The sequence below is a fragment of the Oncorhynchus masou genome, chromosome 12, assembly GCF_036934945.1.
Source record: "Oncorhynchus masou masou isolate Uvic2021 chromosome 12, UVic_Omas_1.1, whole genome shotgun sequence".
Classification (NCBI taxonomy): domain Eukaryota; kingdom Metazoa; phylum Chordata; class Actinopteri; order Salmoniformes; family Salmonidae; genus Oncorhynchus; species Oncorhynchus masou.
In genome coordinates, this window is record NC_088223.1 from 67,653,908 (window position 1) to 67,681,907 (window position 28,000).

Genomic DNA, 28,000 nt, shown 5'->3' on the forward strand with positions numbered 1-28,000 from the left:
AGCTAGCATAGTTCGTTAGCTGTAATAATGGGGGACCCACCCAACAATGTCTCTCTCTGTTTCTCACAAACTATAGTTTTGCAAGTCGGTTAGGACATCTACTTTGTGCATGACACAAGTAATTGTTCCAACAATTGTTTACAGACTATTTCACTGTATCACAATTCCAGTGCGTCAGAAGTTTACATACACTGTGCCTTTAAACAGCTGTGCCTTTGACTGTGCCTTTAAACAGCTTGGAAAATTCCAGGAAATGATGTCATTGCTTTAGAAGCTTCTGACAGACAAATTGACATCATTTGAGTCAATTGGAGGTATACCTGTGGATGTATTTCAAGGCCTACCTTCAAACCCAGTGCCTCTGCTTGTCATCATCGGAAAACCAAATGAAATCAGCCAAGACCTTAGAAAAAAATTGTAGACCTCCACAAGTCTGGTTCTTCCATGAGAGTATTTTCCAAATGCCTGAAAGAATCATGTTCATCTGAACAAACAGTACATAAGTATAAACACCATGGGACCACGCAGCCGTCATACCGCTCAGGAAGGAGATGCGTTCTGTCTCCTAGAGATGATCGTACTTTGGTGTGAATGGTGCAAATCAATCCCAGAACAACAGCAAAGGACCTTGTGAAGATGCTAGAGGAAACAGGTACAAAAGTATCTACAGTGCCTTGCGAAAGTATTCGGCCCCCTTGAACTTTGCGACCTTTTGCCACATTTCAGGCTTCAAACATAAAGATATAAAACTGTATTTTTTGTGAAGAATCAACAACAAGTGGGACACAATCATGAAGTGGAACGACATTTATCGGATATTTCAAACTTTTTTAACAAATCAAAAACTGAAAAATTGGGCGTGCAAAATTATTCAGCCCCTTTACTTTCAGTGCAGCAAACTCTCTCCAGAAGTTCAGTGAGGATCTCTGAATGATCCAATGTTGACCTAAATGACTAATGATGATAAATACAATCCACCTGTGTGTAATCAAGTCTCCGTATAAATGCACCTGCAATGTGATAGTCTCAGAGGTCCGTTAAAAGCGCAGAGAGCATCATGAAGAACAAGGAACACACCAGGCAGGTCCGAGATACTGTTGTGAAGAAGTTTAAAGCCGGATTTGGATACAAAAAGATTTCCCAAGCTTTAAACATCCCAAGGAGCACTGTGCAAGCGATAATATTGAAATGGAAGGAGTATCAGACCACTGCAAATCTACCAAGACCTGGCCGTCCCTCTAAACTTTCAGCTCATACAAGGAGAAGACTGATCAGAGATGCAGCCAAGAGGCCCATGATCACTCTGGATGAACTGCAGAGATCTACAGCTGAGGTGGGAGACTCTGTCCATAGGACAACAATCAGTCGTATATTGCACAAATCTGGCCTTTATGGAAGAGTGGCAAGAAGAAAGCCATTTCTTAAAGATATCCATAAAAAGTGTCATTTAAAGTTTGCCACAAGCCACCTGGGAGACACACCAAACATGTGGAAGAAGGTGCTCTGGTCAGATGAAACCACAATGTAACTTTTTGGCAACAATGCAAAACGTTATGTTTGGCGTAAAAGCAACACAGCTCATAACCCTGAACACACCATCCCCACTGTCAAACATGGTGGTGACAGCATCATGGTTTGGGCCTGCTTTTCTTCAGCAGGGACAGGGAAGATGGTTAAAATTGATGGGAAGATGGATGGAGCCAAATAAAGGACCATTCTGGAAGAAAACCTGATGGAGTCTCCAAAAGACCTGAGACTGGGACGGAGATTTGTCTTCCAACAAGACAATGATCCAAAACATAAAACAAAATCGACAATGGAATGGTTCAAAAATAAACATATCCAGGTGTTAGAATGGCCAAGTCAAAGTCCAGACCTGAATCCAATCAAGAATCTGTGGAAAGAACTGAAAACTGCTGTTCACAAATGCTCTCCATCCAACCTCACTGAGCTCGAGCTGTTTTGCAAGGAGGAATGGGAAAAAAATTCAGTCTCTCGATGTGCAAAACTGATAGAGACATACCCCAAGCAACTTACAGCTGTAATCACAGCAAAAGGTGGCGCTACAAAGTATTAACTTAAGGGGGCTGAATAATTTTTCAGTTTTTGATTTGTTAAAAAAGTTTGAATTATCCAATAAATGTCGTTCCACTTCATGATTGTGTCCCACTTGTTGTTGATTCTTCACAAAAAAATACAGTTTTATATCTTTATGTTTGAAGCCTGAAATGTGGCAAAAGGTCGCAAAGTTCAAGGGGGCCGAATACTTTCGCAAGGCACTGTATATCCACAGTAAAACAAGTCGTATATCGACATAAACTAAAAGGCCGCTCAGCAAGGAAGAAGCCACTGTGTAGTGCATTATGTAGTAATTAGGGTGACATTTTGGACACACTCTGGGCCATGAAGTGACAGTGTGTATCTGTGGGTCGCAATGGAGACCACCTGACTGGGGCACAATCACTCTCTGTAGCTCCTCCTCATCACTGCCATATGAATTAATCCAACATGCCTCAATACCACTGGGACTCCTCAGTCCTCTTTAGCCTCCATAAGCATTCTACCATGACAGACACACACACACACACACAGTCACGTAGAGTAGGCCAGAAGGCTATACTGGAAAACCTGACCTCTATCAAAATAAAAAAGATGGCGGAGCCACAAAAGTTGCGAGGTGAAGTTTGTCCCTTGGTCCGTCAGGATTTCATCTGGGATTCCTACACGACAGAAGAGCTGAACAAGAGCACTGATTTATTTTTGGAGTGGTTATGGAACGGAGTGGGAAGGCTTCTGGGAACTGGGTGGCATAGTCACAGATCACCAATATATACTTGTAATCTGCACTACTCTTCTCCAAGGGTCCAACAATGTCTATTGTAATTCTCTTGAATGGGGTAGAGATAACTTGCAGATAACTTGCAGTAGAGGAGCCCGGTCAGACCTACGGACAGCACTGGTTTTCTGGCACGTGGGGCATGATTTGCAGTAGGTTTGTACATCAGTATACATGGAGGGCCAAAAGAAACGGGAGCCTAGCCTAAGATAGGTCTTATGTTGCCCTAGATGACCTGACTGCCAATGGAACTGTATGTGCAATGTTTGAGAACAAGTGCTCTACAGGTAGATGGCACCACCAACTTCCTGCTATCTGCCTCTGACCCAAGGTAGAGTATGTGGTGGTCTACTGTGTAAGTCCCCCCACATGAAGATTGACTGTCCCCAGCTAAGGCCTTGTCAAGCAAACATTTCAAGGTTGCATCAGACTCCTGCAGTGTAGCAAAATTTTGTGGAACATCCCATTGCACCTCTAACCCAGACACATCAGCAACAGGTACAGGGGTTCCCACATACTTCTCAAGACGCCGCTGGCGGCGTGACTTTCTGGGCCCTTTGGTTCCTGCCTCGCACAGACTATCACACAAGTCAGGCAGAGGTTGTAAACCAGCTTTGGCCTGGGCACGAGTGACAACTGAACATGACACCTGAACATCAGACTGGTCAACTGACTGCTCATATAGTTGACCCCCCACACTTCCCAACAGATCAGAGAGTACAGGCACATCCCTCCCCAAAATCATCTCAAAAGGTAGCTTTTCCATTACCCCAACTTGGAGGAGGTATTTCTGACCCTGAATCTCCACTGTGAGTTCAGCTGTGGGCTGCTGTGACTGGCCACCATGGACGTATTGGATCAGTGTCTGGTGACCGTAATCAATGTCATTAACACGTACATTACATTTTCTGATCAACGACAGGAAACTGCCGGTGTCAATCATTGCAGTAAGACTTTTACCATTCACTTTAACAAGTACCAAGCCTGACCCTTCCCCAGTCTGTCTATTCTGAACACCATACCCCTCTCTGGGCACATAATAGTAACCTGAGAGCTTGGATTTACGTAGCGGACACATTGAAGCTTTGTGCCCCTGCTGCCGGCAGTAAAAACATGCATGATCCCTTACCTCCCTCTTCCCAGACACATAACCCCCAGAGTTACCTCCACCATCTCTGGCATCTCTGCTGTCCATTGTGTGTCTGAGACTCCTTGGAGCGGGTGCTGCAGGTCGTGGTGGTCCTCCTTTACATGCATTAAGGTACTGCAGTGCAAGCTTGGCCGCAATAAGCCCGTCCTTGGGCTCGTACTCTCGGACCCAGGTTTGAATGTTGTGTGGTAGAACTTGTAGAAGTTGCTCGAGGGTGATGACCTCACCGATTTCGTCCTGTGTCTTCTCCTCTGGTCGAACCCATCGTCGGTAGAGACCCTTAAGGCGGTGGTACGTCTCTGTCGGTGACTCACCCGATGGCGTCGATGCCCCTCTGAAGCGTTGACGGTAGGTCTCTGGGGAGATGTCAAACTTCATCATCAGTGCTTCCTTCTAGCCCTTGTAGACATTGGATAGCCCCTCATCCATTGCTGTGTAACCCTCTAAGGCCTTGCCCGTGAGCATTGGGACAAGCCTGCAGGCCCACTCTACCTCCGGCCACTGCCACGTCTTGGCCATGCGCTCAAACCTCAGCAGGTAGTTTTCAATGTCCTCCCCCTGCTGGGATGAGGGCATCTTTGGCTCCTTCCTCAAGAATGCTGGAAGCTGGACGTTAACACTGCTGGACTGGTCTCCTGGTGCTGGGGCTGGCCTCATTACTGCTTGGGGATCCAGCTGTGAAGTTGAAGTCCCTGCTGCGTCGAGCCTTTGTTGTCCTGGTGTTGGCAGACCAAATCTTGGGCTCTCACTGACGAGTTCCGCTTGGTGAGGAGCTGTGAGGATAGATTGGCGTAGCCCCCGTAAGTCCTGCTTGAGGTCTTCGTCCCTCCTCTCAAGGCAGGTGAACAGTTGCTGGAAAAGGGCTAGCATGGTTGGGTGTGGTTCTGGTCTCCCAACTGCTCCTTCAGTCAGCTGGTCTTTTCTGGCTGTATCTGCTGGTTCAAACGGTAGCTCAAACGGTTCTGGTTGTGTTTGGCCCCTTGGTCGGGCTCCTAGTTTCTCATACTTGTCCTCTTCTTCACTAGAAGATTCCAATGTATTCCACCCCGGTTCAACTTCAGGTACCTTTTCTGACAGTTGATCCTGCTGCTGAGAACGCAATCCTCTACGCATTCCTTTACCTCTCTTGTTGGAATTCACTGATTTGCGGTTCTTTATCCCACCACTGCCACCATATGTCACGTAGAGTAGGCCAGAAGGCTAAACTGGAAAACCTGATCTCTATCAAAATAAAAAGATGGCGGAGCCGCAAAAGTTCTTCTGTGCAAGGGTGTTTATTTACAAAGTGATTCCGGAACAAAAACAACAGTACTGCCATCATATACCTTATGAGCCAGCTAAAAACAATGCTGCCCCATTCACAGCTCAATCCAAAAAGCCTCCCCATGAACTGAAAGAGAGGCTCCTTTTGTAGGGCTAGCCCCTCCCCTCAGAACAATTAACACCAATTAATTAAGCAATTACCTCGTCAAACCTACATTTTCCATTAACTAAACATACTAAAGTATATACATTGCAACATGTTTATGAAACAATATCACAACAATATGCACATTTACATTAATGAGCCATTTGGGGCAGGCACTACAAAGTCAGCCCAATTCCCTTTGCTCGGGTCCTTATCCAGCATACCCGGAAGCTACAGAGATGGAAAGAGAGAGGAACAGAACAAACAAACAACGTGCTCATCCATAACATCGATAAGTAAAATACATATTGCTTGTATTAAATATGAACATTAACATAAGTGTGAAATGTATGTACTAAGACAGAGAAGTTAACTTGTGTCGACCCACATTGTTAACTTATCTTATAATGGAGCAGGGAGGAGTGATGAATGTGTTCGTGCGTTAAAGAACCAAATACTGCCCGTGGCCAGTGACGGACTTCTACGTCAAACACACATACACACACACACAGGCATACATGCTTACAGAGAGTGAGAGAAACACACACAAGTACTGGTGGTGCGCGGGTCAGCTGTTTGTTCACCTGCCTGCAATTGCTAATAACCCATCCACAACTGACTGAAAATGAAAATATGAGGCCCTAACACGCAAATATAGAAAATGCACTGTTGGCTACAGTCAGAGACAGCGTAACAATATTTTGCCTAATTTAGATATGTTTCTGCTGATCATTTTAAAATAACACCTTTACAGACGGTCCTTAACTGCGTATTCACATTCTCTCAAGATGCTGAATGAAAGAAATCATATTTCTTCACTCCTATTCCCGAGTCAAAATATACTTTCAGTGTATCATTTTTCTGCAAGAAATGCTTAATTCTGCAGGAGTTAATATTAATGCTATTAAGGCTATTAAGAAGTTATAGACCATCAGTCACTCTCCAGATTTCAGTTTCCATTTAACCCATCTGAACGATAGTCTACACTTCCCTTGATGTGCCTCACAAGCATCACACATAACATAGGCACTGCTAACATCCTTTTTTTAACACCACCATTGCTAAACATTACATTTCTGTCCCTCCCTTCTCATTATTTTCAACTCTGCGTTTCACAGCTTTTCTCTTATTGAATAAAACTCTTGACATTGTCCTTTTTGCCTTAGTATATTGACCTTAACTTTTTCTGCCCGTTCCCAAAAGCGTTTGGTGATTGGCATGTAGTCTTTGGCGCGTGTACAGTTAAGCCCTAAAGCTTAGGCTTACGCACTAATGTCAAATAGCCTACAAATAATCAAATAAAAACCTAAATGTAGCCTATATATAGATCGATAGAAATGGATACATTTGTGGATGTTTTGATATATTTATATATATATATATATATGTTTTTTTTTCTACTCGACCGCCACACACCCGCCATTCATCCACACAATATTTCATGGCCACCCAGTATATCTTCAAAGTATAGGATTAACATGCAAATATAGGGCTATTAAGCCTAGTCCTGGACTAAGAAGTGCTTTCAATGGAGAATCTCCATTGAGAACGATTTTTAGTACAATACTAAATTTGTGTCTAGGAAACCGGCCCATGGTCTATTTAGGAAAAATATATGTAGATATTCTGACATAAGGTTTGTGTCGACTAAAGTACATACAACATCCATCTATGTCATGAGAAGACTGTGCCCCAAGCAACCCCCAAATACTGAAATTATTCTAAATGTTTCTTGGAGGCCATAGAAATGGTGCTCCTGTGGCGAGGAGGACATTCTTAACTGGATTAGAGCTATGTTTGTTTATCGAGGGTGGTTCTGCAGTGATGGGCTCAGACAGGAGAGAGGATCAGTAGAGAACACTGAAGGAGGAGGAGAATGATGAGGAGGAGAAGGAGGCACCACCGCACCATCTCTTAGACTTTCTAAACTATTACGCCCATAATGAGATTTTTCAAAATGCTTAATGTTGCAACAGATAGAGGCTCTTATAACTTTAATAGCACAATAAAATAAAAGCGAGAGAAAGACAAAGGCACACATACAATCACACACATAGTGACAGAGAGGGAGGCACTGAATGATGGAGGGAAAGAGAAAGAGAGGCCTTAAAGTCACGTCGCTCAAAAAAGGACCAATCGAACTGGAGATGACACATTAATTCACTCCCGACTTTATTTCTCCTACTGTGGCTTTTATCATCATGAATATTTCAGACACATACATTGTGAATGAGGGAGAAGGGAAAAACAAGCTATCCTCTCCTCACCCCCACTGCACCGCCCTCCCCTCACACACACAACTTCCCAATGTTTACATACACACTCACCCCAAAACAGCCCCCCAGTCTTGCTATGAAAACACTGGCAGTGTGTGTGCACATGAATGCGTGTATGTGAAAGGAGGAGAAAGATACTGCATGTACTGTATGCGTGTGTTAAGAGTTCGCTCCAGCTAATCGGTGATCCTTCTCTCTGCCGGACGGATGATGTCAGGAGAGTTAACATGAAAGGGAAGAGAAGAGAGAGCTCTGCTGTAAGTCCCTGCTAACAAGACAAAATGTCCTTTTCCTCCTTATTTTTCCTTCCTTTCATCCTCCTCTATCAGTCTCTCTCTCTTTCATTATACTCTACCAGAAAGAGGGGATTACTTTGTTAAGGTACAGTACACTGTTAAAAAGCAGCAGTCATTTCTGCTCTACTGTGATAGAGTGTAGAACAGCTCTGGGAGAGTCTGTGAGACAGGGAAGGAGGAGGAGCAGAGAAGGAGGATCGGTGGGTGTGGGTGTGTGTGGGGCCTGGAGAAGCCACTCCTCCTCTGTGCTGATTCCAGCCGTCACTGGGCTAATGAAGCCCACACTGCTCTGCCAGTGTGTCATACTGTCACCAGCCTGGAGGACTGAGCACACACACGGCAGCGGGACAGTCTGCCTCGTCTCACTCGGCCTCAGGAAGAGCTGGAGAGAAGAGAGGGGAAGGAAGGAGGGGATATTATTTTTATCTCCTGTATTTATCTCTGCCGGTGGATCAGACTGAGACTACATACTTTAACATAGAGAGTTTCTCTGAGCAAAGCCACCTCCCCCGCGGCCGGGGTTCTTGGATTAGTCCTTCCTGGTGTGGATAGTGAATAGACCTGCGGACCGAACCAGCATGGGGAACCAGGCGGGTAGGCTGGAGGAACCTGAGTCAGGTCTGCTACCTTACCGTACTGTATCGTATGCCAGCTTAGCTCTTTTCACTCACCACTATTCTCTCCATCACTGAGGCTATCTATACTCATTCACTTCATCAGTATCTCTTTCACTCACTCTCTCTCCCCCCTCTCTGTCCCTCTTTGCTCTATTGATGTGAGGCAAACAAAGCCATGCATTGCCAAAAAGGCTTAGTTATGAATCTGATGCCATGTCAGAAAATCCCATTTAAAGGTTAATTATCAGACATAGAGAGCTGTACAGTGCAAGTGGCTCTGTTTGTACTGTAGGTTTACTTGGCCCTTCTCTTATTCATCAGATTCTAAGAAGAAGGATATTCATTGACTAGTAGTGTGTGTGTGTCTGTGTGTGTGGTTCACGATATCTGGACATGAAAAGTGCTGAGTGTGTTTTATCTTCCAGCAGCTTCCTCTCTGTCAGAGGCAGGCAGGGAATCAGCCAGATGAGATGGTATCACTGTCCCATGCAGCTTCTCTCTCTTTCTGTCTCTCGCCTCTCTCTTTCGCCTCTCGCTCGCTCTCTCTATCTCTCTCGCCTCTCTCTCTGTCTCTCTCTCTCCCTCTGCTGCCCTAAGGATAGACTGCTTAATACATTTACATTTCAAAGTCTCTGTTAACTTAATTTAGCAGCCTTTAACTTCACATTAGTCAGAGAAACCATTGGTATCTCTGTCTCCCTTCTTGCTTCTTTCTGTTCTCTCATCAACAAATGTTCCTTTCAGGTTGTGTCCTACTTCTGTCCTATCCATGAACAGCATATCCGCATTATCAGCTCCTGTCTGTGGGCTCATTGCCTCCTCTAGTGTAAAATAACTTGTGGCACAGCTGACAAAGAGGTGTGTGTGTGTGTGTAAGTTCTGCGTATGCATCTTTGTGTGCGCATGTATGTGTTTAGGAGTGTGTGTGTGGGAGCACCTCTGTAGCCGGATCTCTTTCCACCCAGTGTGTGCAGCCAGTGAAGTCCCTGTGTCACTCACAGTGTGGCCAAGAAGGCAATAGAGAAAAGCCAGGCAGGCAGCCTGTGAGGCAACAGCCCACACCTCAAAGTGTAGCGTTGTCAGTTAGTGAGTGTTGTCGTGTCATTTTGGAGCGGTAGTGTGTGTGTGGTGTGAGAGAGCACGGTAGGCTCTGATTCGGAGGCTACAGTATAGCTGCTGCATGCCAGCAGGAGAGATTAGACTCTTGGTTCCTGTCACACACATTTCTCTACTATACTTCTCTCTAACAGGTCGCTCAAATGAGGGAGAACATTGGCTATTTCATACACAGACTACAGTATATTGTTATTGACTTATCATGTAGGTGTTTTTGTTGTTTACATTTAGGATTTGGTTTCTGGCCAAGGCGTAATGAAGACATCAATGAAGTCATCTGAATTTTGTCATTGAGGATTTCATAACTGTTCTTATTACTGTAGATTTATATCGGCCAAATTTGGGGTAAAAACCAGTTCAGACATGAGTCCTCTGTACTGAACACACAGTGTGAGGTGAGGTGTCCTCAAGCTTCTCATGGTGACTTGTACTCTAGAACAACTGGAAGGCGTCCCATAAGCCCTGTGGTGTGATCCATCTATGCTGTCACTTCCTGCTGTCTGTCTGACACTGTGTTTTCCTCCATCGGAATGTATGTGTGTGCATGCGCGTGTGCGCACTTGTGTGTGTCCATTTCATATGAGGCTAAACATCATCCAATTACAGCCTCCTTGGGTAGCATCTGTCATCTGTCAAGTATTTGTATCACGTACAGTATGTTTCATATACAGTGTACAAAACAATAAGCTATTCCCATAACACAGACTGACCAGGTGAATCCCGGTGTAAACTATGATCCCTTATTAATATCACTTGTTAAATCAACTGCAATCAGTCTAAATGAAGGGGAGGAGACGGGTTAAAGAAGGATTTTTAAGCCTTGAGACAATTGAGACATGGATTGTTTATGTGTGCCATTCAGAGGGGGAATGACAAGAAAAAAGATTTAAGTGCCTTTAAAAGGGGTATGGTAGTAGGTGTCAGGTGCACCAGTTTGTGTCAAGAACTGCAACACTGCTGGATTTTTCATGCTCAACAATTTCCTGTGTGTATCAAGAATGGTCCACTATCCAAAGGACATCCAGCCAAGAGTTCATGTCCCAACGAATTGAGGGTGTTCTGAGGGTAAAGTATTCTTAATATAGAGAGAGCTTTTTACTATCCTCAGTGGAGTCACAAACACTAGGCTACATATCAAATGTGTTGTTATTATAAATTGATCATGACTATGTTTGATATGAAGCCATAGATAGAGGTTATTTTAAGATGATAGTGTTAGAGAGTTGAGTGAGGGCGTAACTATCCTCAATGGAGTCACACACAGATTACATCAAATGTAAAGTGTCATGAACTGACCGTGACTATGTTTGATATGGATCCACAGATACAGGTTATTTTAGGATGTTGGAGAGTGCTGTGGGCCTGATGTTCAATGAAGTAACTAGAGGAGTAATCTCTTGTGATGAACTTTGATGAAAAAATGTAATCTAGTTAGCTAGCTAGCTAGCGCAGGATTGGTTATGGGTTCTGAGATTAGGCTACTAAAGAAGAGAAACTGGCCTTGGATCAGGTGCTGGAAACAGTGTTTGATTGTTTCATCTTTACCATCTCCTTCTAACGGAGTTTAGAATCTAAACAGATGGTTTATCTGTGATATCATTAGGACTAATTCTGGGAAGTCTTTAATAATCAGAGTAATGATCACTCCTCTTTAGTTGGGTCGTTACAGTGTAATGCATCAGCAATCACAGTAATTTCACTCTACGATCCATCACAATATAAGGTTTTCAATACCAGGCTCGGAAGAGTAATTTACACTCCTTTACACATACAGTACCAGTCAAAAGTTTGGACACGTCTACTCATGCAAGGGTTTTTCTTTATATTTTACTATTTTCTACATTGTAGAATAATAGTGAAGACATCAAAACTATAAAATAACACACATGGAATCATGTAGTAACCAAAAAAGTGTTAAACAAATCAGATTCTTCAAAGTAGCCACCCTTTCTCTTGATGACAGCTTTGCTCACTCTTGGCATTCTCTCAACCAGCTTCATGAGGTAGTCACCTAGAACACATTTCAGTTAATAGGTGTGCCTTGTTATAAGCTAATTTGTGGAATTTCTTTCCTTCTTAATGCGTTTGAGCAAATCAGTGGTGTTGTGACATGGTAGGGGTGGTATACAGAAGATAACCCTATTTGGTAAAAGACCAAGTCCATATTATGGCAATAACAGCTCAAATAAGAAAATGGAAACGATAGTCCATCAATATTCTATGTATTGAAGGTCAGTCAATCCGGGAAAATATTAAGAACTTTGAAAGTCTCTTCAAGTGCAGTTGGAAAAACCATCATGCGCTATGATGAAACTGGCTCTCATGAGGACCGTCACAGGAAAGGAAAACCCAGAGTTCATTGGAGTTACCAGCCTCAGAAATGACAGCCCAAATATATGCTTCACAGAGCTCAAGTAACAGACACATCTCAACATCAACTGTTCAGAGGAGATTCTGTTAATTATTTTATTTATTTATTTCACCTTTATTTAACCAGGTAGGCCAGTTGAGAACAAGTTCTCATTTACAACTTCGACCTGGCCAAGATAAAGCAAAGCAGTGCGACATAAACAACAACACAGAGTTACACATAAACAAACGGACAGTCAATAACACAAAAGAAAAGAAAATATAGAAAAATCTGTGTACAGTGTGTGCAAATGTAGAAGAGTAGGGAGGTAGGCAATAAATAGACCATAGAGGCGAAAATAATTACAATTTAGCATTAATACTGGAGTGATAGATGTGCAGATGATGATGTGCAAGTAGAGATACTGGGCTACAAAAGAGCAAGAGTGTAAGTAATGTTATGGGGATGAGGTAGTCGGGTGTGCTATTTACAGATTGGCTGTGTACAGGTACAGTGATCGGTAAGCTGCTCTGACAGCTGATGCTTAAAGTTAGAGAGGGAGATACAGTGGGGCAAAAAAAGTATTTAGTCAGCAACCAATTGTGCAAGTTCTCCCACTTAAAAAGATGAGAGAGGCCGGTAATTTTCATCATAGGTGCACTTCAACAATGGCAGACAAAATGGGGGGAAAAAATCCAGAAAATCACATTGTAGGATTTTTTATTTATTTATTTGCAAATGATGGTGGAAAATAAGTATTTGGTCAAAAACAAAAGTTTATCTGAATACTTTGTTATATACCCTTTGTTGGCAATGACAGAGGTCAAAAGTTTTCTGAAAGTCTTCACAAGGTTTTCACACACTGTTGCTGGTATTTTGGCCCATTCCTCCATGCAGATCTCCTCTAGAGCAGTGATGTTTTGGGGCTGTTGCTGGGCAACACGGACTTTCAACTCCCTCCAAAGATTTTCTATGGTGTTGAGATGTGGAGACTGGCTAGGCCACTCCAGGACCTTGAAATGCTTCTTACGAAGCCACTCCTTCGTTGCCCCGGCGGTGTGTTTGGGATCATTGTCATGCTGAAAGACCCAGCCACGTTTCATCTTCAATGCCCTTGCTGATGGAAGGGGGTTTTCACTCAAAATCTCACGATACATGACCCCATTCATTCTTTCCTTTACACGGATCAGTCGTCCTGGTCCCTTTGCAGAAAAACATCCCCAAAGCATGATGTTTCCACCACCATGCTTCACAGTAGGTATGGTGTTCTTTGGATGCAACTCAGCATTCTTTGTCCTCCAAACACGACGAGTTGAGTTTTTACCAAAAAGTTATATTTTGGTTTCATCTGACCATATGACATTCTCCCAATTTTCTTCTGGATCATCCAAATGCTCTCTAGCAAACTTCAGATGGGCCTGGACATGTACTGGCTTAAGCAGGGGGACACGTCTGGCACTGCAGGATTTGAGTCCCTGGCGGTGTAGTGTGTTACTGATGGTAGGCTTTGTTACTTTGGTCCCAGCTCTCTGCAGGTCATTCACTAGGTCCCCGTGAGGTTCTGGGATTTTTGCTCACCGTTCTTTTTGACCCCATGGGGTGAGATCTTGTGTGGAGCCCCAGATCGAGGGAGATTATCAGTGGTCTTGTATGTCAACCATTTTCCTTATAATTGCCCCCACAGTTTCTTCAAACCAAGCTGCTTACTTATTGCAGATTCAGTCTTCCCAGCCTGGTGCAGGTCTACAATTTTGTTTCTGGTGTCCTTTGACAGCTCTTTGCTCTTGGCCATAGTGGAGTTTGGAGTGTGACTGTTTGAGGTTGTGGACAGGTGTCTTTTATACTGATAACAAGTTCAAACAGGTGCCATTAATACAGGTAACGAGTGGAGGACAGAGGAGCCTCTTAAAGAAGAAGTTACAGGTCTGTGAGAGCCAGAAATCTTGCTTGTTTGTAGGTGACCAAATACTTATTTTCCAGCATAATTTGCAAATAAATTCACTAAAAATCCTACAATCTGATTTTCTGGAATTCTGTTTCTCATTTTGTCTGTTATAGTTGAAGTGTACCTATGATGAAAATTACAGGCCTCTCTCATCTTTTTAAGTAGGAGAACTTGCACAATTGGTGGCTGACTAAATACTTTTTTGCCCCACTGTATAAGACTCCAGCTTCAGAGATTTTTGCAATTCGTTCCAGTCATTGTCCGCAAAGAACTGGAAGGAAAGGTGGCCAAAGGAAGTGTTGGGTTTGGGGATGACCAGTGCAATATACCTGCTGGAGCGTGTGCTATGGTTGGGTGTTGCTATGGTGACCAGTGAGCTGAGATAAGGTGGGGCTTTACCGATCAAAGACTTATAGATGACCTGGAGCCAGTGGGTTTGACGACGGATATATAGTGAGGGCCAGCCAACGAGAGCATACAGGTTGCAGTGGTGGGTAGTATATGGGGCTTTGGTGATAAAACCAGGCCTTTATGGTCAAATTGCTGCAAATAAACCACTACTAAAGGACAGCAATAAGAAGAAAATACTTGCTTGGGCCAAGAAACATGAGCAATGGACATTAGACCTGTGGAAATCTGTCCTTTGATCTAATGAGTCCAAATTTGAGACTTTTGGTTCCAACCACCGTGACTTTGTGAGATGCAGAGTAGGTGAACAGATGATCTCCTCATGTGTGTTTCCCACAGTGAAGCATGTAGAAGGAGGTGTGATGGTGTGGGGGTGCTTTGCTGGTGACACTGTCTGTGATTTATTTTGAATTCAAGGCACACTTAAGCAGCATGGCTACATCAGCATTCTGCAGCGATACACCATCCCATCTGGTTTGAGCTTAGTGTGACTTTCATTTGTTTTTCAACAGGACAATGACCCAACACACCTCCAGGTTGTGTAAGGGCTATTTGACCAAGAAGGAGAGTGATGGAGTGCTGCATCACAATCCCCTGACTTCAACCCAATTGAGATGGTTTGGGATGAGTCAGACCGGAGAAAAGGCAAGGAAAAGCAACAAGTGCTCAGCATATGTGGGAACTCCTTCAAGACTGTTGGAAAAGCATTCCAGGTGAAGCTGGTTGAGAGAAAGCCAAGAGTGTGCAAAGGGTGGCTACTTTGAAGAATCTAAATTATAAAATATATATTGATTTGTTTAACACTTTTTGGGTTACTACATGATTCCATGTGATTTCATAGTTTTGATGTCTTCAGTATTATTCTACAATTTAGAAAATAGTAAAAATTAAGAACACTTGAATGAGTAGGTGTGTCCAAACTTTTGACTGATACTGTATGTATACAAACACACACACACACACACACACACACACACACACACACACACACACACACACACACACACACACACACACACACACGCTCTGTTCGATCCCATAAAGACCCTTATTATAATTTGAATCGGTCTACTGTAATGTTTATCAATCATGCTATTATTATTCACAGAACAGTGTTCAGCCATACTGGCCCACTTTCAGATCCGAATCCATGTAAACCAGAGCCGTCTGGGGGCAGAATAAAAGCCCCGTCCATGGTGAACTGTGGCGACTGGCAAGATGTTTGTCAAGTGAGGTGAGAAGGGGAGTCAGAGAGAGGGTTAGAGCGTTTCTCATGCTCAAAAAAGGATAGTGAGCTTGCACGGTCCTGTGGGTTTCTTGCCCATGCAGCATTGCCAGGATGTTTGGAGGTAGTGGTAATGCAGGAAAAGCTGCCAGAATGTTGGGAAAGCAGAGAAGCGTTTGATAGTTCTGGAGTGTTTTTGTCTGATATCAATGCAGCAATAACAATGGTGGTCACTGGAACAACATGACTGTTTGTTGTCTTTGCTCACACTTGGGCATCAGAAGTTTCAGTGAAGGAGAGCGATAGGCTAGACAGTCTACTACACACAGTGCTGGAGAGACTTTCTCAGGACACACAACAACAACCCACAGGAAAAGATTCCTCATCCGAAACAACACTATGTAACCAAACTAATCAGACTGTGATAACACAGGCTTTGTCTCTCAGGGAATTGCAGTGTGTCTGCTGAGAAAGTACATGTACAGTTCTTATTGTTCTGATAAACGTCTGTTCCTGACCTGACACTTTCACAATAGTAGACTTATCACATTCAGTATACACTAAGTATAAAGCAAGAGCAGAGTGGGTTGGGTGGGCTCCTGGGGCTGCTGGCAGACGATGGATAGCTCCTTATGTTTATGAGGGCGAGGCTTGGATAGATTTGGTATTTTAAGGAAGAGTGTATAGTATGGAAGGGAGAAGGAAGAATCGATGTTGTACTTTGAAGTTTTCTGGCTGTGTATTTTTTCCAGATATGCTTGTTTTGATATAGGCTAAATTGTATCCAATAGTTTATACAAAAGAGCGAAATATAGAAAATAATTTACCCTTTTGCCTTTATATGCTCACTGAGTGTACAAAATATTGAGTTGCACCCCCTTTTGCCCTCAGAACAGCCTCAATTCGCCTGGGAATGGACTCTACAAGGTGTTGAAAGCGTTCCACAGGGATGCTGGCCCATGTTGACTCCAATGCTAACAAGTGACATCAATAAGGGATCATAGCTTTCACCTGGAATCACCTGGCCAGCGTAGGTCATGTTTTGTACACATTGTGTATAATACTGTATGTGTTATACATACCGAAACAGAGAGTCTATTCTGAGAGAGAGAGAGAGAGGTAGTGAGTGATGTAGTGTTCAGGTTATGCGATGCAATCACCTGCAGATGGGCGGCAACGTGCTGCTGGGTTCTTGGGTGAAGCTGTGTGTGCGTGCGTGCGTGCATCCCCGTCAGCAGAATTCACACACCACACCTCCCTGACAGCTGGGCTGCTTTAATACATGCAGGGCAATCAGGGCATTGTCTCTCACATTCCTCCTTTCACTGGGAGGGATACCTCTCATTATGACATTTACTGTACTGTTTGTCTGTCCATCCGTTTTGCTGACTCACCCATAGAAAGTGCTTAGACTATTATAGGCCTGCCCTTTTTTACACTGTCGTGTCAAACCCAACCATAGTGTACTGGCTTGTAGAAACTACAGCCACTATGTTAGATGTAGCATAATTCTCAACATGTCATGTTGACATTGACAACTGAAAGCCTCTCTCTTAATTAATAAACAATACGTTCATTGTTTTTGACATCAATATCTAATTTGTTTGCAGAAATGTTTGTGATTTTGTTGAGATCCATTGCACCTGGTGGATACTCCTCAAGAGCTGGGCAGAGTCAGACCATGACACGATGAGCATTAGCAAAACACCAAAGAATGTGGAAAGAAAGACAAGAGGAATCTGCAGCCACAGCACTATTTTATTACATAAATATTCTCATTGGAGACAGACCAACATCAGGATTCAGGAAACAGGCCAAAAAGAGGAGGCTCGGTGAGTTGCTGTATCCAGAGGTAGCAGATAAACCTGTGTTCAAATACTATTCATAATAATTGTAAGTACGTTATCTGTGTTTGATTGACCTTACCTGGCTTAATGGATCAATAAAATAGTTCCAAATATCTGTAAACCCTGCCCATCTGATGCTCCAGGACAACACTTTTTTTAAAGATTTCAAATAGTTTTTGAACCCAGGTCTGGAAGTATCACCAGTGAGGCTTTCCAGTTTCCACCACTGCAGTTACCAGGGAGCAGCCAGTACAGGACTGTAAACACAGAGCTATTCTATGTGTTCTGTGTTTGCAAAGCAAGGTGTGTTTAAATGTCCTGTTTGTGTGATGAAACATGGGCTCATACCCAAATCAAATCAAATTTTATTTGTCACAGTAGGGGAGAGTGGGGTAAGTTGAGCCAAAGGGGTAAGTTGAGCCACATTTGTTTCCAGGAAACCATACACAAGATGAATAATTTTACCAAATATTTAGGAAGAGGTCATCATTTCATGGAATCTGTGAAAGAAGAAACCACATGGAAAAAGTGGTGAGCCAACTCAAATCAAGGTCGCGACAATTGCAGTGAGGTCGAGTGATAATAATTAACTAATTAATTAACATCCTGCATCTGTATACATCAGTTGGGGTCTCTATAAGATTCAATACGGGGTATTGAAAGTGCATCCTTGTAACTGTGTGGGCTAATATAGTCAACAATGTTTGCCTTTGGGTAAGTTGAGGCAGTAGTTGAGCAAATTGAAGTGTTTTCTACCCAGGTGTAATGTAAGGCATTATTACTGGGATAACAGGGCCTGGCCTTCTAGGAGTTCCTCTGTCCAGTGTCTGTGTTATTTTGCCCATCTTAATCATTTATTTTTATTGGCCAGTCTGAGATATGGCTTTTTCTTTGCAACTCTGCCTAGAAGGCCAGCATCCCGGAGTCGCCTCTTCACTGTTGACATTGAGACTGGTGTTTTGCAGATACTATTTAATGAAGCTGCCAGTTGAGAACTTGTGAGGTGTCTGTTTCTCAAACTAGACACTGTAATGTACTTGTCCGCTTGCTCAGTTGTGCGCTTTCTATTCTGGTTAGAGCCAGTTTGCACTGTTCTGTGAAGGTAGTAGTACACAGCGTTATATGATACCTCCAGTTTCTTGGCAATTGCTTGCATGGAATAGCCTTCATTTCTCAGAACAAGAATAGACTGACGAGTTTCAGAAGAAAGTTCTTTGTTTCTAGCCATTTTGAGCCTGTAATCGAACCCACAAATGCTGATGCTCGAGATACTCAACTAGTCTAAAGAAGGCCAGTTGTATTGCTTCTTTAATTAGAACAACAGTTTTCACCTGTGCTAACATAATTGCAAATGTGTTTTCTAATGATCAATTAGCCTTTTAAAATGATCAACTTGGATTAGCTAACACTACGTGCCATTGGAACACAGGAGTGATGGTTGCTGATAATGGGCCTCTGTACCCCTATGTCGATATTCCATTTTTAAAAATCATTCGTTTCCAGCTACAATAGCCATTTACAACATTAACAATGTCTACGCTCCATTTCTGATCAATTTGATGTTCTTTTAATTGACAAAATATGTACTTTTCTTACGTGTTGCATTTATATTTTTGTTCAGTGTAGATCAATAATTGATCATTTGAGAGCGAAATGTTGCTACCGTGACTCAAGAGGGAAAAATAACTATAACTGCCATGGTACGATATAGAGATCATAACATACCCACATCGAATCAAGAAGATGCAAATCTAATTTTTTCTTAACAAAAGCAGCAGGAAAACACATGCGGAATTTGTGAGTTCAGCCCCCCTTTAAGTTGTTTGTCTCATCTCTTGATAAACATTTAATTTCAAACACCCCCTGTTAGCAACATATGCCGATATCCTCACTACTGTACAATGTAATTAGTTTGACTTTTGGTCGTCTGGGGAAAGGGTGGGGAAGGGAGGTGAACAAGTCTTTTTCTCAATAATACCTTCTAAGTCCTCTGTGTGGAAATCTCTCTGCCATTCTCAGCTTAATCCAAAACCCATAAATATATTAGGGATTCCAGGGATTGTTCCAGGAAAAATAATATCCAAATAATTTCCAAAATCATGTAGGATGTGTATTTGGATCATGAGAGAAATGTAAAAGTCAAGGATAAAAGGTCAACCCCTCTAGTTTATATTTGAAATAGAGAAAGGCTGATGTTTTCAGAGCCTGAGAATGTGTGTGACCGGCATGAGCATCAAATTGAAAGGTTGAGATGTTTTGATTTGTAGATTGATGTTGAAGCCGAAAGAACCGTTGACTAGTTGTCCTCTGACTGTATCTTGGCTAAAAGTGCTTGATTTCTAAAAATGACCATCTGATGTCAATACTTTTGATTTAGCAGATAGCCAGCCGTCTTAGCTGTAACTGTAGCTGTCCCCTTTAACTCTTTCTGGAGAGAAAAATCTAATCTACTGTGCTCATCCTCTGATGTGAAGTACCAAATGTATGCCTTTGTAGAAAGTGTACCTTCCTAAAGCAGAGTTCTGCAGCATGCACATTTAGTTCAGTTTATACCCTCAAAAGGAACATCCTTAACTTTGTAATTGAATGTAAATGTTGTAAATGACTCTACTACTGCTTTCCAACTCCCCCCAGCAAAGCACATCATGCTATTTCCATGGTGCCGCATTTCAACAGTGACAGTGCAGACTTGCAGGTAAGATAAGTTTCCACTTCTCAGCAGTGTTTGATGAATGATATGCCACCTGCTGACAGTAGACTCACTCACTACCCATAATGACTTGGACACAGGAATACATGAGTATGGGCTATTTCACTTTTGCTTACAGTAGAGGTTGTTGTGAATACTAGCCAGGGATCTATACCTCTACTCCTCCTTCCTTCCCAGCTGCTAGTCTGCTCTTGGTGTTTTTGTACTTGTTTCCAGCACAGCAAGAGCTCCCCTTGTCTGTGTAATCAAGTAATGGTTTTTCTATGTGCTGCATACAGAGAATTTCCGAACCATCACAACTCAAAATGTCACCCTCTGTGAGTCAGCTTTTTAATCACATACTGTACATACGGTAACTCTACTTATTTTCCTCCACTCCATTGAGCAATTTACATTCTCCATTTAGCCCAGCCAAAACCCATCCATTCTGCCCTCCCTCTCCCCTGCATTTCTCCTTATTTATATGCAGGATTATTGGCCGGCCCCAAGAGGGGAAATATCATCTCAGCCAATGTGGTGGCCGATTCCATCCACTCTCTGTCTCTCCACACTGACCCTACTACTTATCCCTCACAGCCAGACATGCCCAACGGTCTCCCTTCCTCCATTCTTTCAGCAAATTAGTTCACATAAATATTGTCAGACTGGCAAACAGAATTGAAAAAGCCTCTGAAACTCTTTAAAAGGCTCCAATGCTCTCTCAAAGGAATGTGTTACTCAACTCAAAAATGTTGATTGTACTGTACATACAGTATGGACTTTATGCTATAGCTTATAGGTACTGCACATATTATACAACTACTGTACTATCTATATACTCCTGAAGGCCAGCATTGTGGCCAGATTTTACTATCATAGTAAAATATTTTCAGTCTTGTTTGGTTCTTGAAAAGCAAACTGTCCGGCCCATGGTCTGGCAGGGATGTGGTGGATCACTGCTGAAGATGAAGAGTGGGGATCTGAGCCCATTGGTTATTATTACTGGTCAAAATCTCTGGTGGGAAGGTTATGGTACTATGGTAATAATCCCTCTATAGACATGATGGCAGCGTGTAAGATCTACAGGAGTAAAGATATTAAGATATAATCACAAAGAACAAGGGAAAGGTTTGTTGGGTTTGAGGATCAGATACTGGACTTTTCCCAGCTACAGATATAATATATCCAGTCAATTCCCCAATGCAATAATTTCCTAAACTCAGTAGTCTGGAAAGCCCATACAATGCCAGACAAAGACCCTATACTTTTGTACACTATTTCCAAACCAGCCCCAAAGCGCACACTCGCAAAGCACTAACGTTATGTGCTGCTGCTGCTGCTGCTGCTTACCCTCCATGGTCCTAGTAACTGTCTGTGTATCCAGATCATTCCCTGATTTACACCACCCCCCGATCACCAGCAAGTGCAATTGCACCACTTTTTACACCACAGATTCCTTTTCATTGACGTGCCGCTTTAGTGGTGTACTGTCGTCTATGGAAAATGGGGGGCTTATTGAAATCCTGCATAAATAATGATTGTCTGTTTACTATATTCCCTGCTGCTACAGTAGGACCATAACATGTATCTTGTGACATTGTAGAACATTCTGGGCTCTAAATCAGATGTGATCTGCAGATCCGCTCTCTAATGATATTGTACGTCGTCCTCATTATAATGTCATGTCCTGAATCTGACCTGAGTCTTTGGGACCTGGATCCTTGGGGCCAAGAAATGATGTAGAACCTAAATGCACAGTGTAACTGCATTTAGGCTAGACCTTCTGTCTAACTTTTACTTTCATGAACTCATATTCAGGAACTATTGTGGAATATGTGTCCATTCTTTGGGACCTGAAGCCAAGAGATGAAGTTTTGGCCCGTGTGAATTTAAACCATCATCTGACTTTCAGGAACCATAGTGGAATATCTGTCCAGTTACTATAGTATTGCAAATAGAGATAGCCTATAATAAGTAGAATACCATTTCAGATTCTATGTTTCTTTAAGTGGTGACTTTGCTAACTTCTGATCGGTGGTATTAATTTCTACTAGAAGAGTTAGGATGGTGATAATTGTTGTCTGATGTTTGTGTGATGATGACAGACCTGGTTTTTGTCTGGCTGCTGGCAATATGGAAACAATGGATAAGTCCCAAATATGCAAACCTGTCCATATTATGGCACCCCAGACAGGCTCAATCAAATGCTCAATGTATTATTTGAAAGAGGGTTTGGATGATGGGTTACCTGTACTGTGCCAGTCAGCACGGACATCTACCTCCCCTGTCCTTGACTGACTGAGTTTGCTATTCCATCCTGTCTGACTGACCATGCTGGTTGACCATTCCATTCGCTGTGTCACAGTAGTGACGCACATGGAAACCCCGCTCTGTGTCTCTCTTCCTCACCAGCGAGAGGAGTGGAATGCCTGTGTGAGCCCAGGGTCTGAGAGATAAGCTCCAGTCTACCCACTCACTCCTCATCCATGTCCTGTCTAGCCTGGTCACACATCTGTTTGTGCTGTCTTGCCAACTCCTGTGTTGAGTTGGCAAGACAGCATAAACAGATCTGGGACCACCAGGCTATGTCCTGTCCATTTGCTGCCTGTACAACAGGAAACCCCAGACAGGCAGAGAGTGACTGATATTGTTTCTGTCTGACTGCTCTGTACCCCCAACATCCACCTGACTGGAAAACATTAGACAGCACTTCCTGGAACTCCAGGGGGTGGAAATGGTACGTGTGCGTGGACGCATGTATGTCTGTTTGTTTGCGTGCGTGTGTGTGGTGGGGAAATGAGATGGGCGGGGGGGGGGGTTCTTTCCCTCTCAAAGATAATCCACTGATTGCAGTGAGCTACTGACTATGTCACTGTGTCATCTCAGATGCCAACGGTTGTTCTGACACTTGACCTGCCTGACCAGCCCCAGACACTAATCTGTTATCACTCCTTCTCCTATCCCCCCGTGGCTGTAAATTAAAGACTGGCTGGGCCAGGGGCTGCCTTCCCTTCACAATGCATCCTGTTACTTCTTGGCTGCTGGCTTGGCTGGCTGGTAATGCTGGATGGTGTCCAGAAGCCACTCAGGCACATGTCCCTTGGCCTGCTGTGATTTTAAACCTAATCTTCATTAAAGAGATAGCTATGAACCAGAGTGCATTATTGTGATGAAGTACTCACACCTGAGTACTCTCGGTTTATCGGGAGACTGACTGTGTGTTATTAATTAATCAAACAATTACTTAATGTAAACAAAGCAATTACAGGAGGCCATTTCAGCAGGATTCAAGGTGATCAAAAGTGGGGTTACTAACAAGGTTTTCTCTGTGTGGACATGTGATTTCTGGTGCACACCACAAATTCTCCACTGTTGAATCAATTCTGAGAGTGTTAAATGTAACACTATTCCAGTGTCTATATGGGTCCACACTTTTGAGTGTTTAATTAAAACTTTGCTTAGTGTAATGCCTTATTTGCATATTCCCCAGTGTGCCTTTCGAGTTAATTATAGAGTTACAACACATGACGGTATTTGTTAGTGACAGAGACAGAGACACATTTTTGGTCCTGTGGCCATCACCAAGTGAGATCCTAAGCGAATATGTTTTCATTCAATTTGAAACTCATGGTTTACAGGTTACATCAGGCCTGCATGTCACATTATGCTTTCTTGCAAAGTGATTTGTATTTTGGGGCAGGGGAATCCAACCAGAGTGGGGATATATAGAAAATATATCAAACATTTTCTTAGCAGTCTGATCCAATAGAAAGGTATCGATACTTGTGTCAAAATAAAAATGTCACTTGATTGATGACATTTAAAGATTTGTACATTACTCAACCAACTTAAAGGGTGTCGGAACTGCGGGACAGAGAGCGACAAACCTCTGCTGAAAGGTTATTGTTTTTATCTAGATAGCTCAGGGCGTAGAACCACACAACAGAGGAATCCACAGTATATTGAAATTGCAGCACACTAGTATCGAATCTTGAAAGAACCTATTAAGATTCCCCCTCCCCAAACAATGATTGTAAATTATACATCTCTAGTTTTTATTGGTAATTATTGAATTATGGATCCACATTTTTTTATGCATTTAATTCGGAAAGTATTCAGACCCCTTACATTTTGTTACAGCCTTATTCTAAAATGTGTTACATTTTTTCCTCATCAATCTACACACAATACCCCATAATGACAACACAAACACTGGTTTTTAGAAACATGAAATATCACATTTACAAAAGTATTCATACCCTTTACTCAGTACTTTGTTGAAGCACCGTTATCAGCGATTACAGCCTCAAATCTTCTTGGGTATGAAGCTACAAACTTGGCACACTATATTTCGGGAGTTTCTCCCATTCATCTCTGCAGATACTCTCAAGCTTTGTCAGGTCGGATGGGGAGCTTCGCTGCACATCTGTTTTCAGGTCTCTAGAGATGTTCGATTGGGTTCAAGACCAGGCTCAGGCTGGGCCACTCAAGGACATTCAGAGACTTGTCCTGAAGCCACTCCTGCATTGTCTTTGCTGTCTGCTTAGGGTCTTTGTCCTCTTGGAAGGTGAACCTTCGCCCCAGTCCGAGGTCCTGAGCTCTCTGTAGGTTTTCATCAAGGATGTCTCTGTACTTTGCTCAGTTCATCTTTCCGATTCTGACTAGTCTCCCAGTCCCTGCCGATGAAAAACATCCCCACAGCATGATGCTACCACCATGCTTCACCGTAGGGATGGTGCCAGGTTTTCTCCAGACGTGATCATTGGCATTCAGGCCAAAGAGTGCAATCTTGGTTTCATCAGACCAGAGAATCTTGTTTCTCATGGTCTGAGAGTCCTTTAGGTACCTTTTGGCAAACTCCCAGTGGGCTTTCATGTGCCTTTTACTGAGGTGTGGCTTCCATCTGGCCACTCTATCATAAAGGCCTGATTGGTGGAGTGCTGCAGAGATGGTTGCCCTTCTGGAAAGTGTTCCCCTCTCCACAGAGGAGCTCTGTCAGTTACCATCGGGTTCTTGGTCATCTCTCTGATCAAGGCCCTTCCCCCTGATTTCTCAGTTTGTCCGGGCATTCAGCTCTAAGAAGAGTCTTGGTGGTTCCAAACTTCTTCCATTTAAGAATGATGGACGCCACTGTGTTCTTGGGGATCTTCAATGCTTCAGAAATGTTTTGGTACCCTTCCCCAGATCTGTGCCTCGACACATTCCTATCTCGGAGCTCTACGGACAATTCCTTCAACCTCATGGCTTGGATTTTGCTCTGACATGCACTGTCAATTGTAAGACCTTATATAGGCAGGTGTGTGCCTTTCCAAATCATGTCCAATCAATTGAATTTAACACAGGTGGACTCCAATCAAGATTTAGAAACATCTCAAATATGATCAATGGAACAGGAAGCACCTGAGCTCAATTTCGAGTCTAATAGCAAAGGGTCTGAATACTTGTGTAAATAGGTATTTCTGTTTTTTATTTGTAATACATTTGCAAAAATGTCTAAAAACCTGTTTTCACTTTCATTACAGGGTATTATGTGTAGATTGATGAGCAAAACAATTAATTTAATACATTTTAGAACAAGGCTGTAACGTAACAAAATGTGGAAAAAGTCAAGGGGTCTGAATACTTTCCGAATGCACTGTATACAGTATCAGTCAAAAATGTGGACACACCTACTCATTCCAGGGTTTTTCTTTATTTTTCCAATTTATACATTGTAGAATAATAGCGAAGACATCAACACCATGAAATAGCACATATGGAATCATGTAGTAACCAAAAAAGTTATAAACAAATCAAAATATATTTAGTATTTAAGATTTTTAAAGTAGCCACCCTTTGCCTTGATGACAGATTTGTACACTCTTTGTTCTCTCAACCAGCTCATGAGGAATGCTTTTCCAACAGTCGTGAAGGAGCCCACAATGCTGAGGACCTGTTGGCTGCTTTTCCTTAACCCTGCGTTCCAACTCATCCCAAACTTTCTCAATTGGGTTGAGGTCGGTGATTGTGGAGGCCAGGTCATCTGATGCAGCACTCCCACTTAAACAGCCTGGAGGTGTGTTTTGGGTCATTGTCCTGTTGAAGAACAAATGATAGTCCCCACTAATTGGCCAATCACATCAGATCTGTTCACATCAGATCTTTTTCAGAGCTGATCTGATTAGTCAAAATACTAATTTCTGAAAAAAAGATTAGAAATGGACTTGCCTGTCTAAACTCAGCCTTTGAAACACTGGCTACATTGTATTTCTAACTTTGAGCCTAGTTGCTTTCAACCACCGACTTCTACTGGACACCTTATTTACCAATTTATTTAGATTTTATTCAATACATAGCACCTGGACGGTAACTCGGCAGGTAGGGTTGAGGAATACGGAGCAATCAGATACCTTAGGCGCAGAATCGAATCCTGGCTAAATTTGGAAAATAACTTTCTGTGAATCCCCACTATCTGCACATTGTAAAATTGTTGTTCAAATAATTTGTTTAGTTTAGTTTATCCTATCATAATATTTTGTCTTCAGCATCTTAAACAATACCACAGATGCAGCTTTATTTTTTGAAAAATAATTGTGAACCAGGACTCAAAAAAGGTAAGCAGGATGTGGAATGCAAACCCAACTTTAGTTTATAAAAATTCACACCTATCCATTGCGCCACAACGTTTTGATGAATGCAGGGGTGAAAAGTGTCTGTATAAACATCAAATATATAGATATTTAGACATATATTCCCACTGTAATCAGCCTATACCCAACAGTTTTATGTTTACAGTTCTGATATTGTATATTCTGTATGACGTCTGTGTCTGTATTCTGTTTGTATGTTGTCTATTGCTGGCAGCACTTTCTCACTCAGACACATTCCGGTATGTGTAAATGTACTTGCCGTATGAAGGTGATTCTGAAACATGCTGATATTTATTTATTGACCAGCAGATGTCACTAATGTGCATTGCGTTTAAAGCTTTGAGGAACAATTTGGTGAAAGTCCCATAGGCTTCAGAAAGCCTCAGTTTCCAATCACTAGGGATATCCAACATTTGGACAAACATTTATTCACCTGCAACCTAAAGCATCTAAACTGGAACAACCATTTCAGTAACGGGTGCAATAATTCCAACTAACAAATTGAATTTGTTTAGAAAAATTGTATCTAAATTTGAGTAGCATAAGATTAACTAATCAATCAATTTATTCACATGCAATCTGCATTCAGAATGACTGTCAGGGTTGGGAAGACTAAGATATAGCATTACCTAAAGCATATAAACAATAATAACCTGCAATAGAGCATGCTGGGCAATATGTTAATGATGGGCGTGGTTTTTGCTCAACGTTTGTTATTAACACCAATACTGGTGTTCTTTTACACCACTGATTGTTAATTAAACTCTTTGCTGAGTTAATTTAACACTTGAATCAACACTAGAAATGTTACACTGAAAAATCAACACTAGTTAATTAACACTAGCCAATTTCTTTGTGTAGAAACATGAATGTTTTAAGTTTAAAGTTTGGGTTAATGACTTTGGCCCGGCCTGTTAAACTTGGCTGCCACTGTCGGCTTTATTTGCCCATCTGCAATCTAAACCCTCTTACTATGGCTTCTCATCCAAAACGACATGATTTGACCATGCTCTCAATTCACTATTGTGAAATTATATTTCTTACCATATGAGAAAAGACATGCTTTCAGCACAAAAACCTCTCTGTTACGAAATGTTATGTATTATAATTTCTCTTGTTCCTCAACATAAAGGGGCCCTTTATGAGAGAAAGCCCATTCTACTTGGCAGTGATATTTCTCTTTCTCTCCAAAGCTTGTGTTTCACATT

General features: G+C 42.4%; 1 protein-coding gene across 2 annotated transcripts in view; it reads left to right on the forward strand.

Moving 5' to 3' along the window:
• LOC135550702 (cytospin-B-like) overlaps window positions 1-28,000 on the forward strand; it is a 151,246-nt gene that overhangs the window by 39,910 nt on the left and 83,336 nt on the right. The window contains exon 1 of one of the 2 annotated variants that reach the window (XM_064981744.1): window positions 8,465-8,584. The exons of the other annotated variant lie outside the window; for it this stretch is intronic. Within the exon in view, the coding sequence (XP_064837816.1) occupies window positions 8,545-8,584 (40 nt within the window). The 5' untranslated portion in view covers window positions 8,465-8,544. Of the gene's footprint in view, window positions 1-8,464; window positions 8,585-28,000 lie in introns of those variants that run through there. 2 annotated transcript variants of the gene reach the window in all.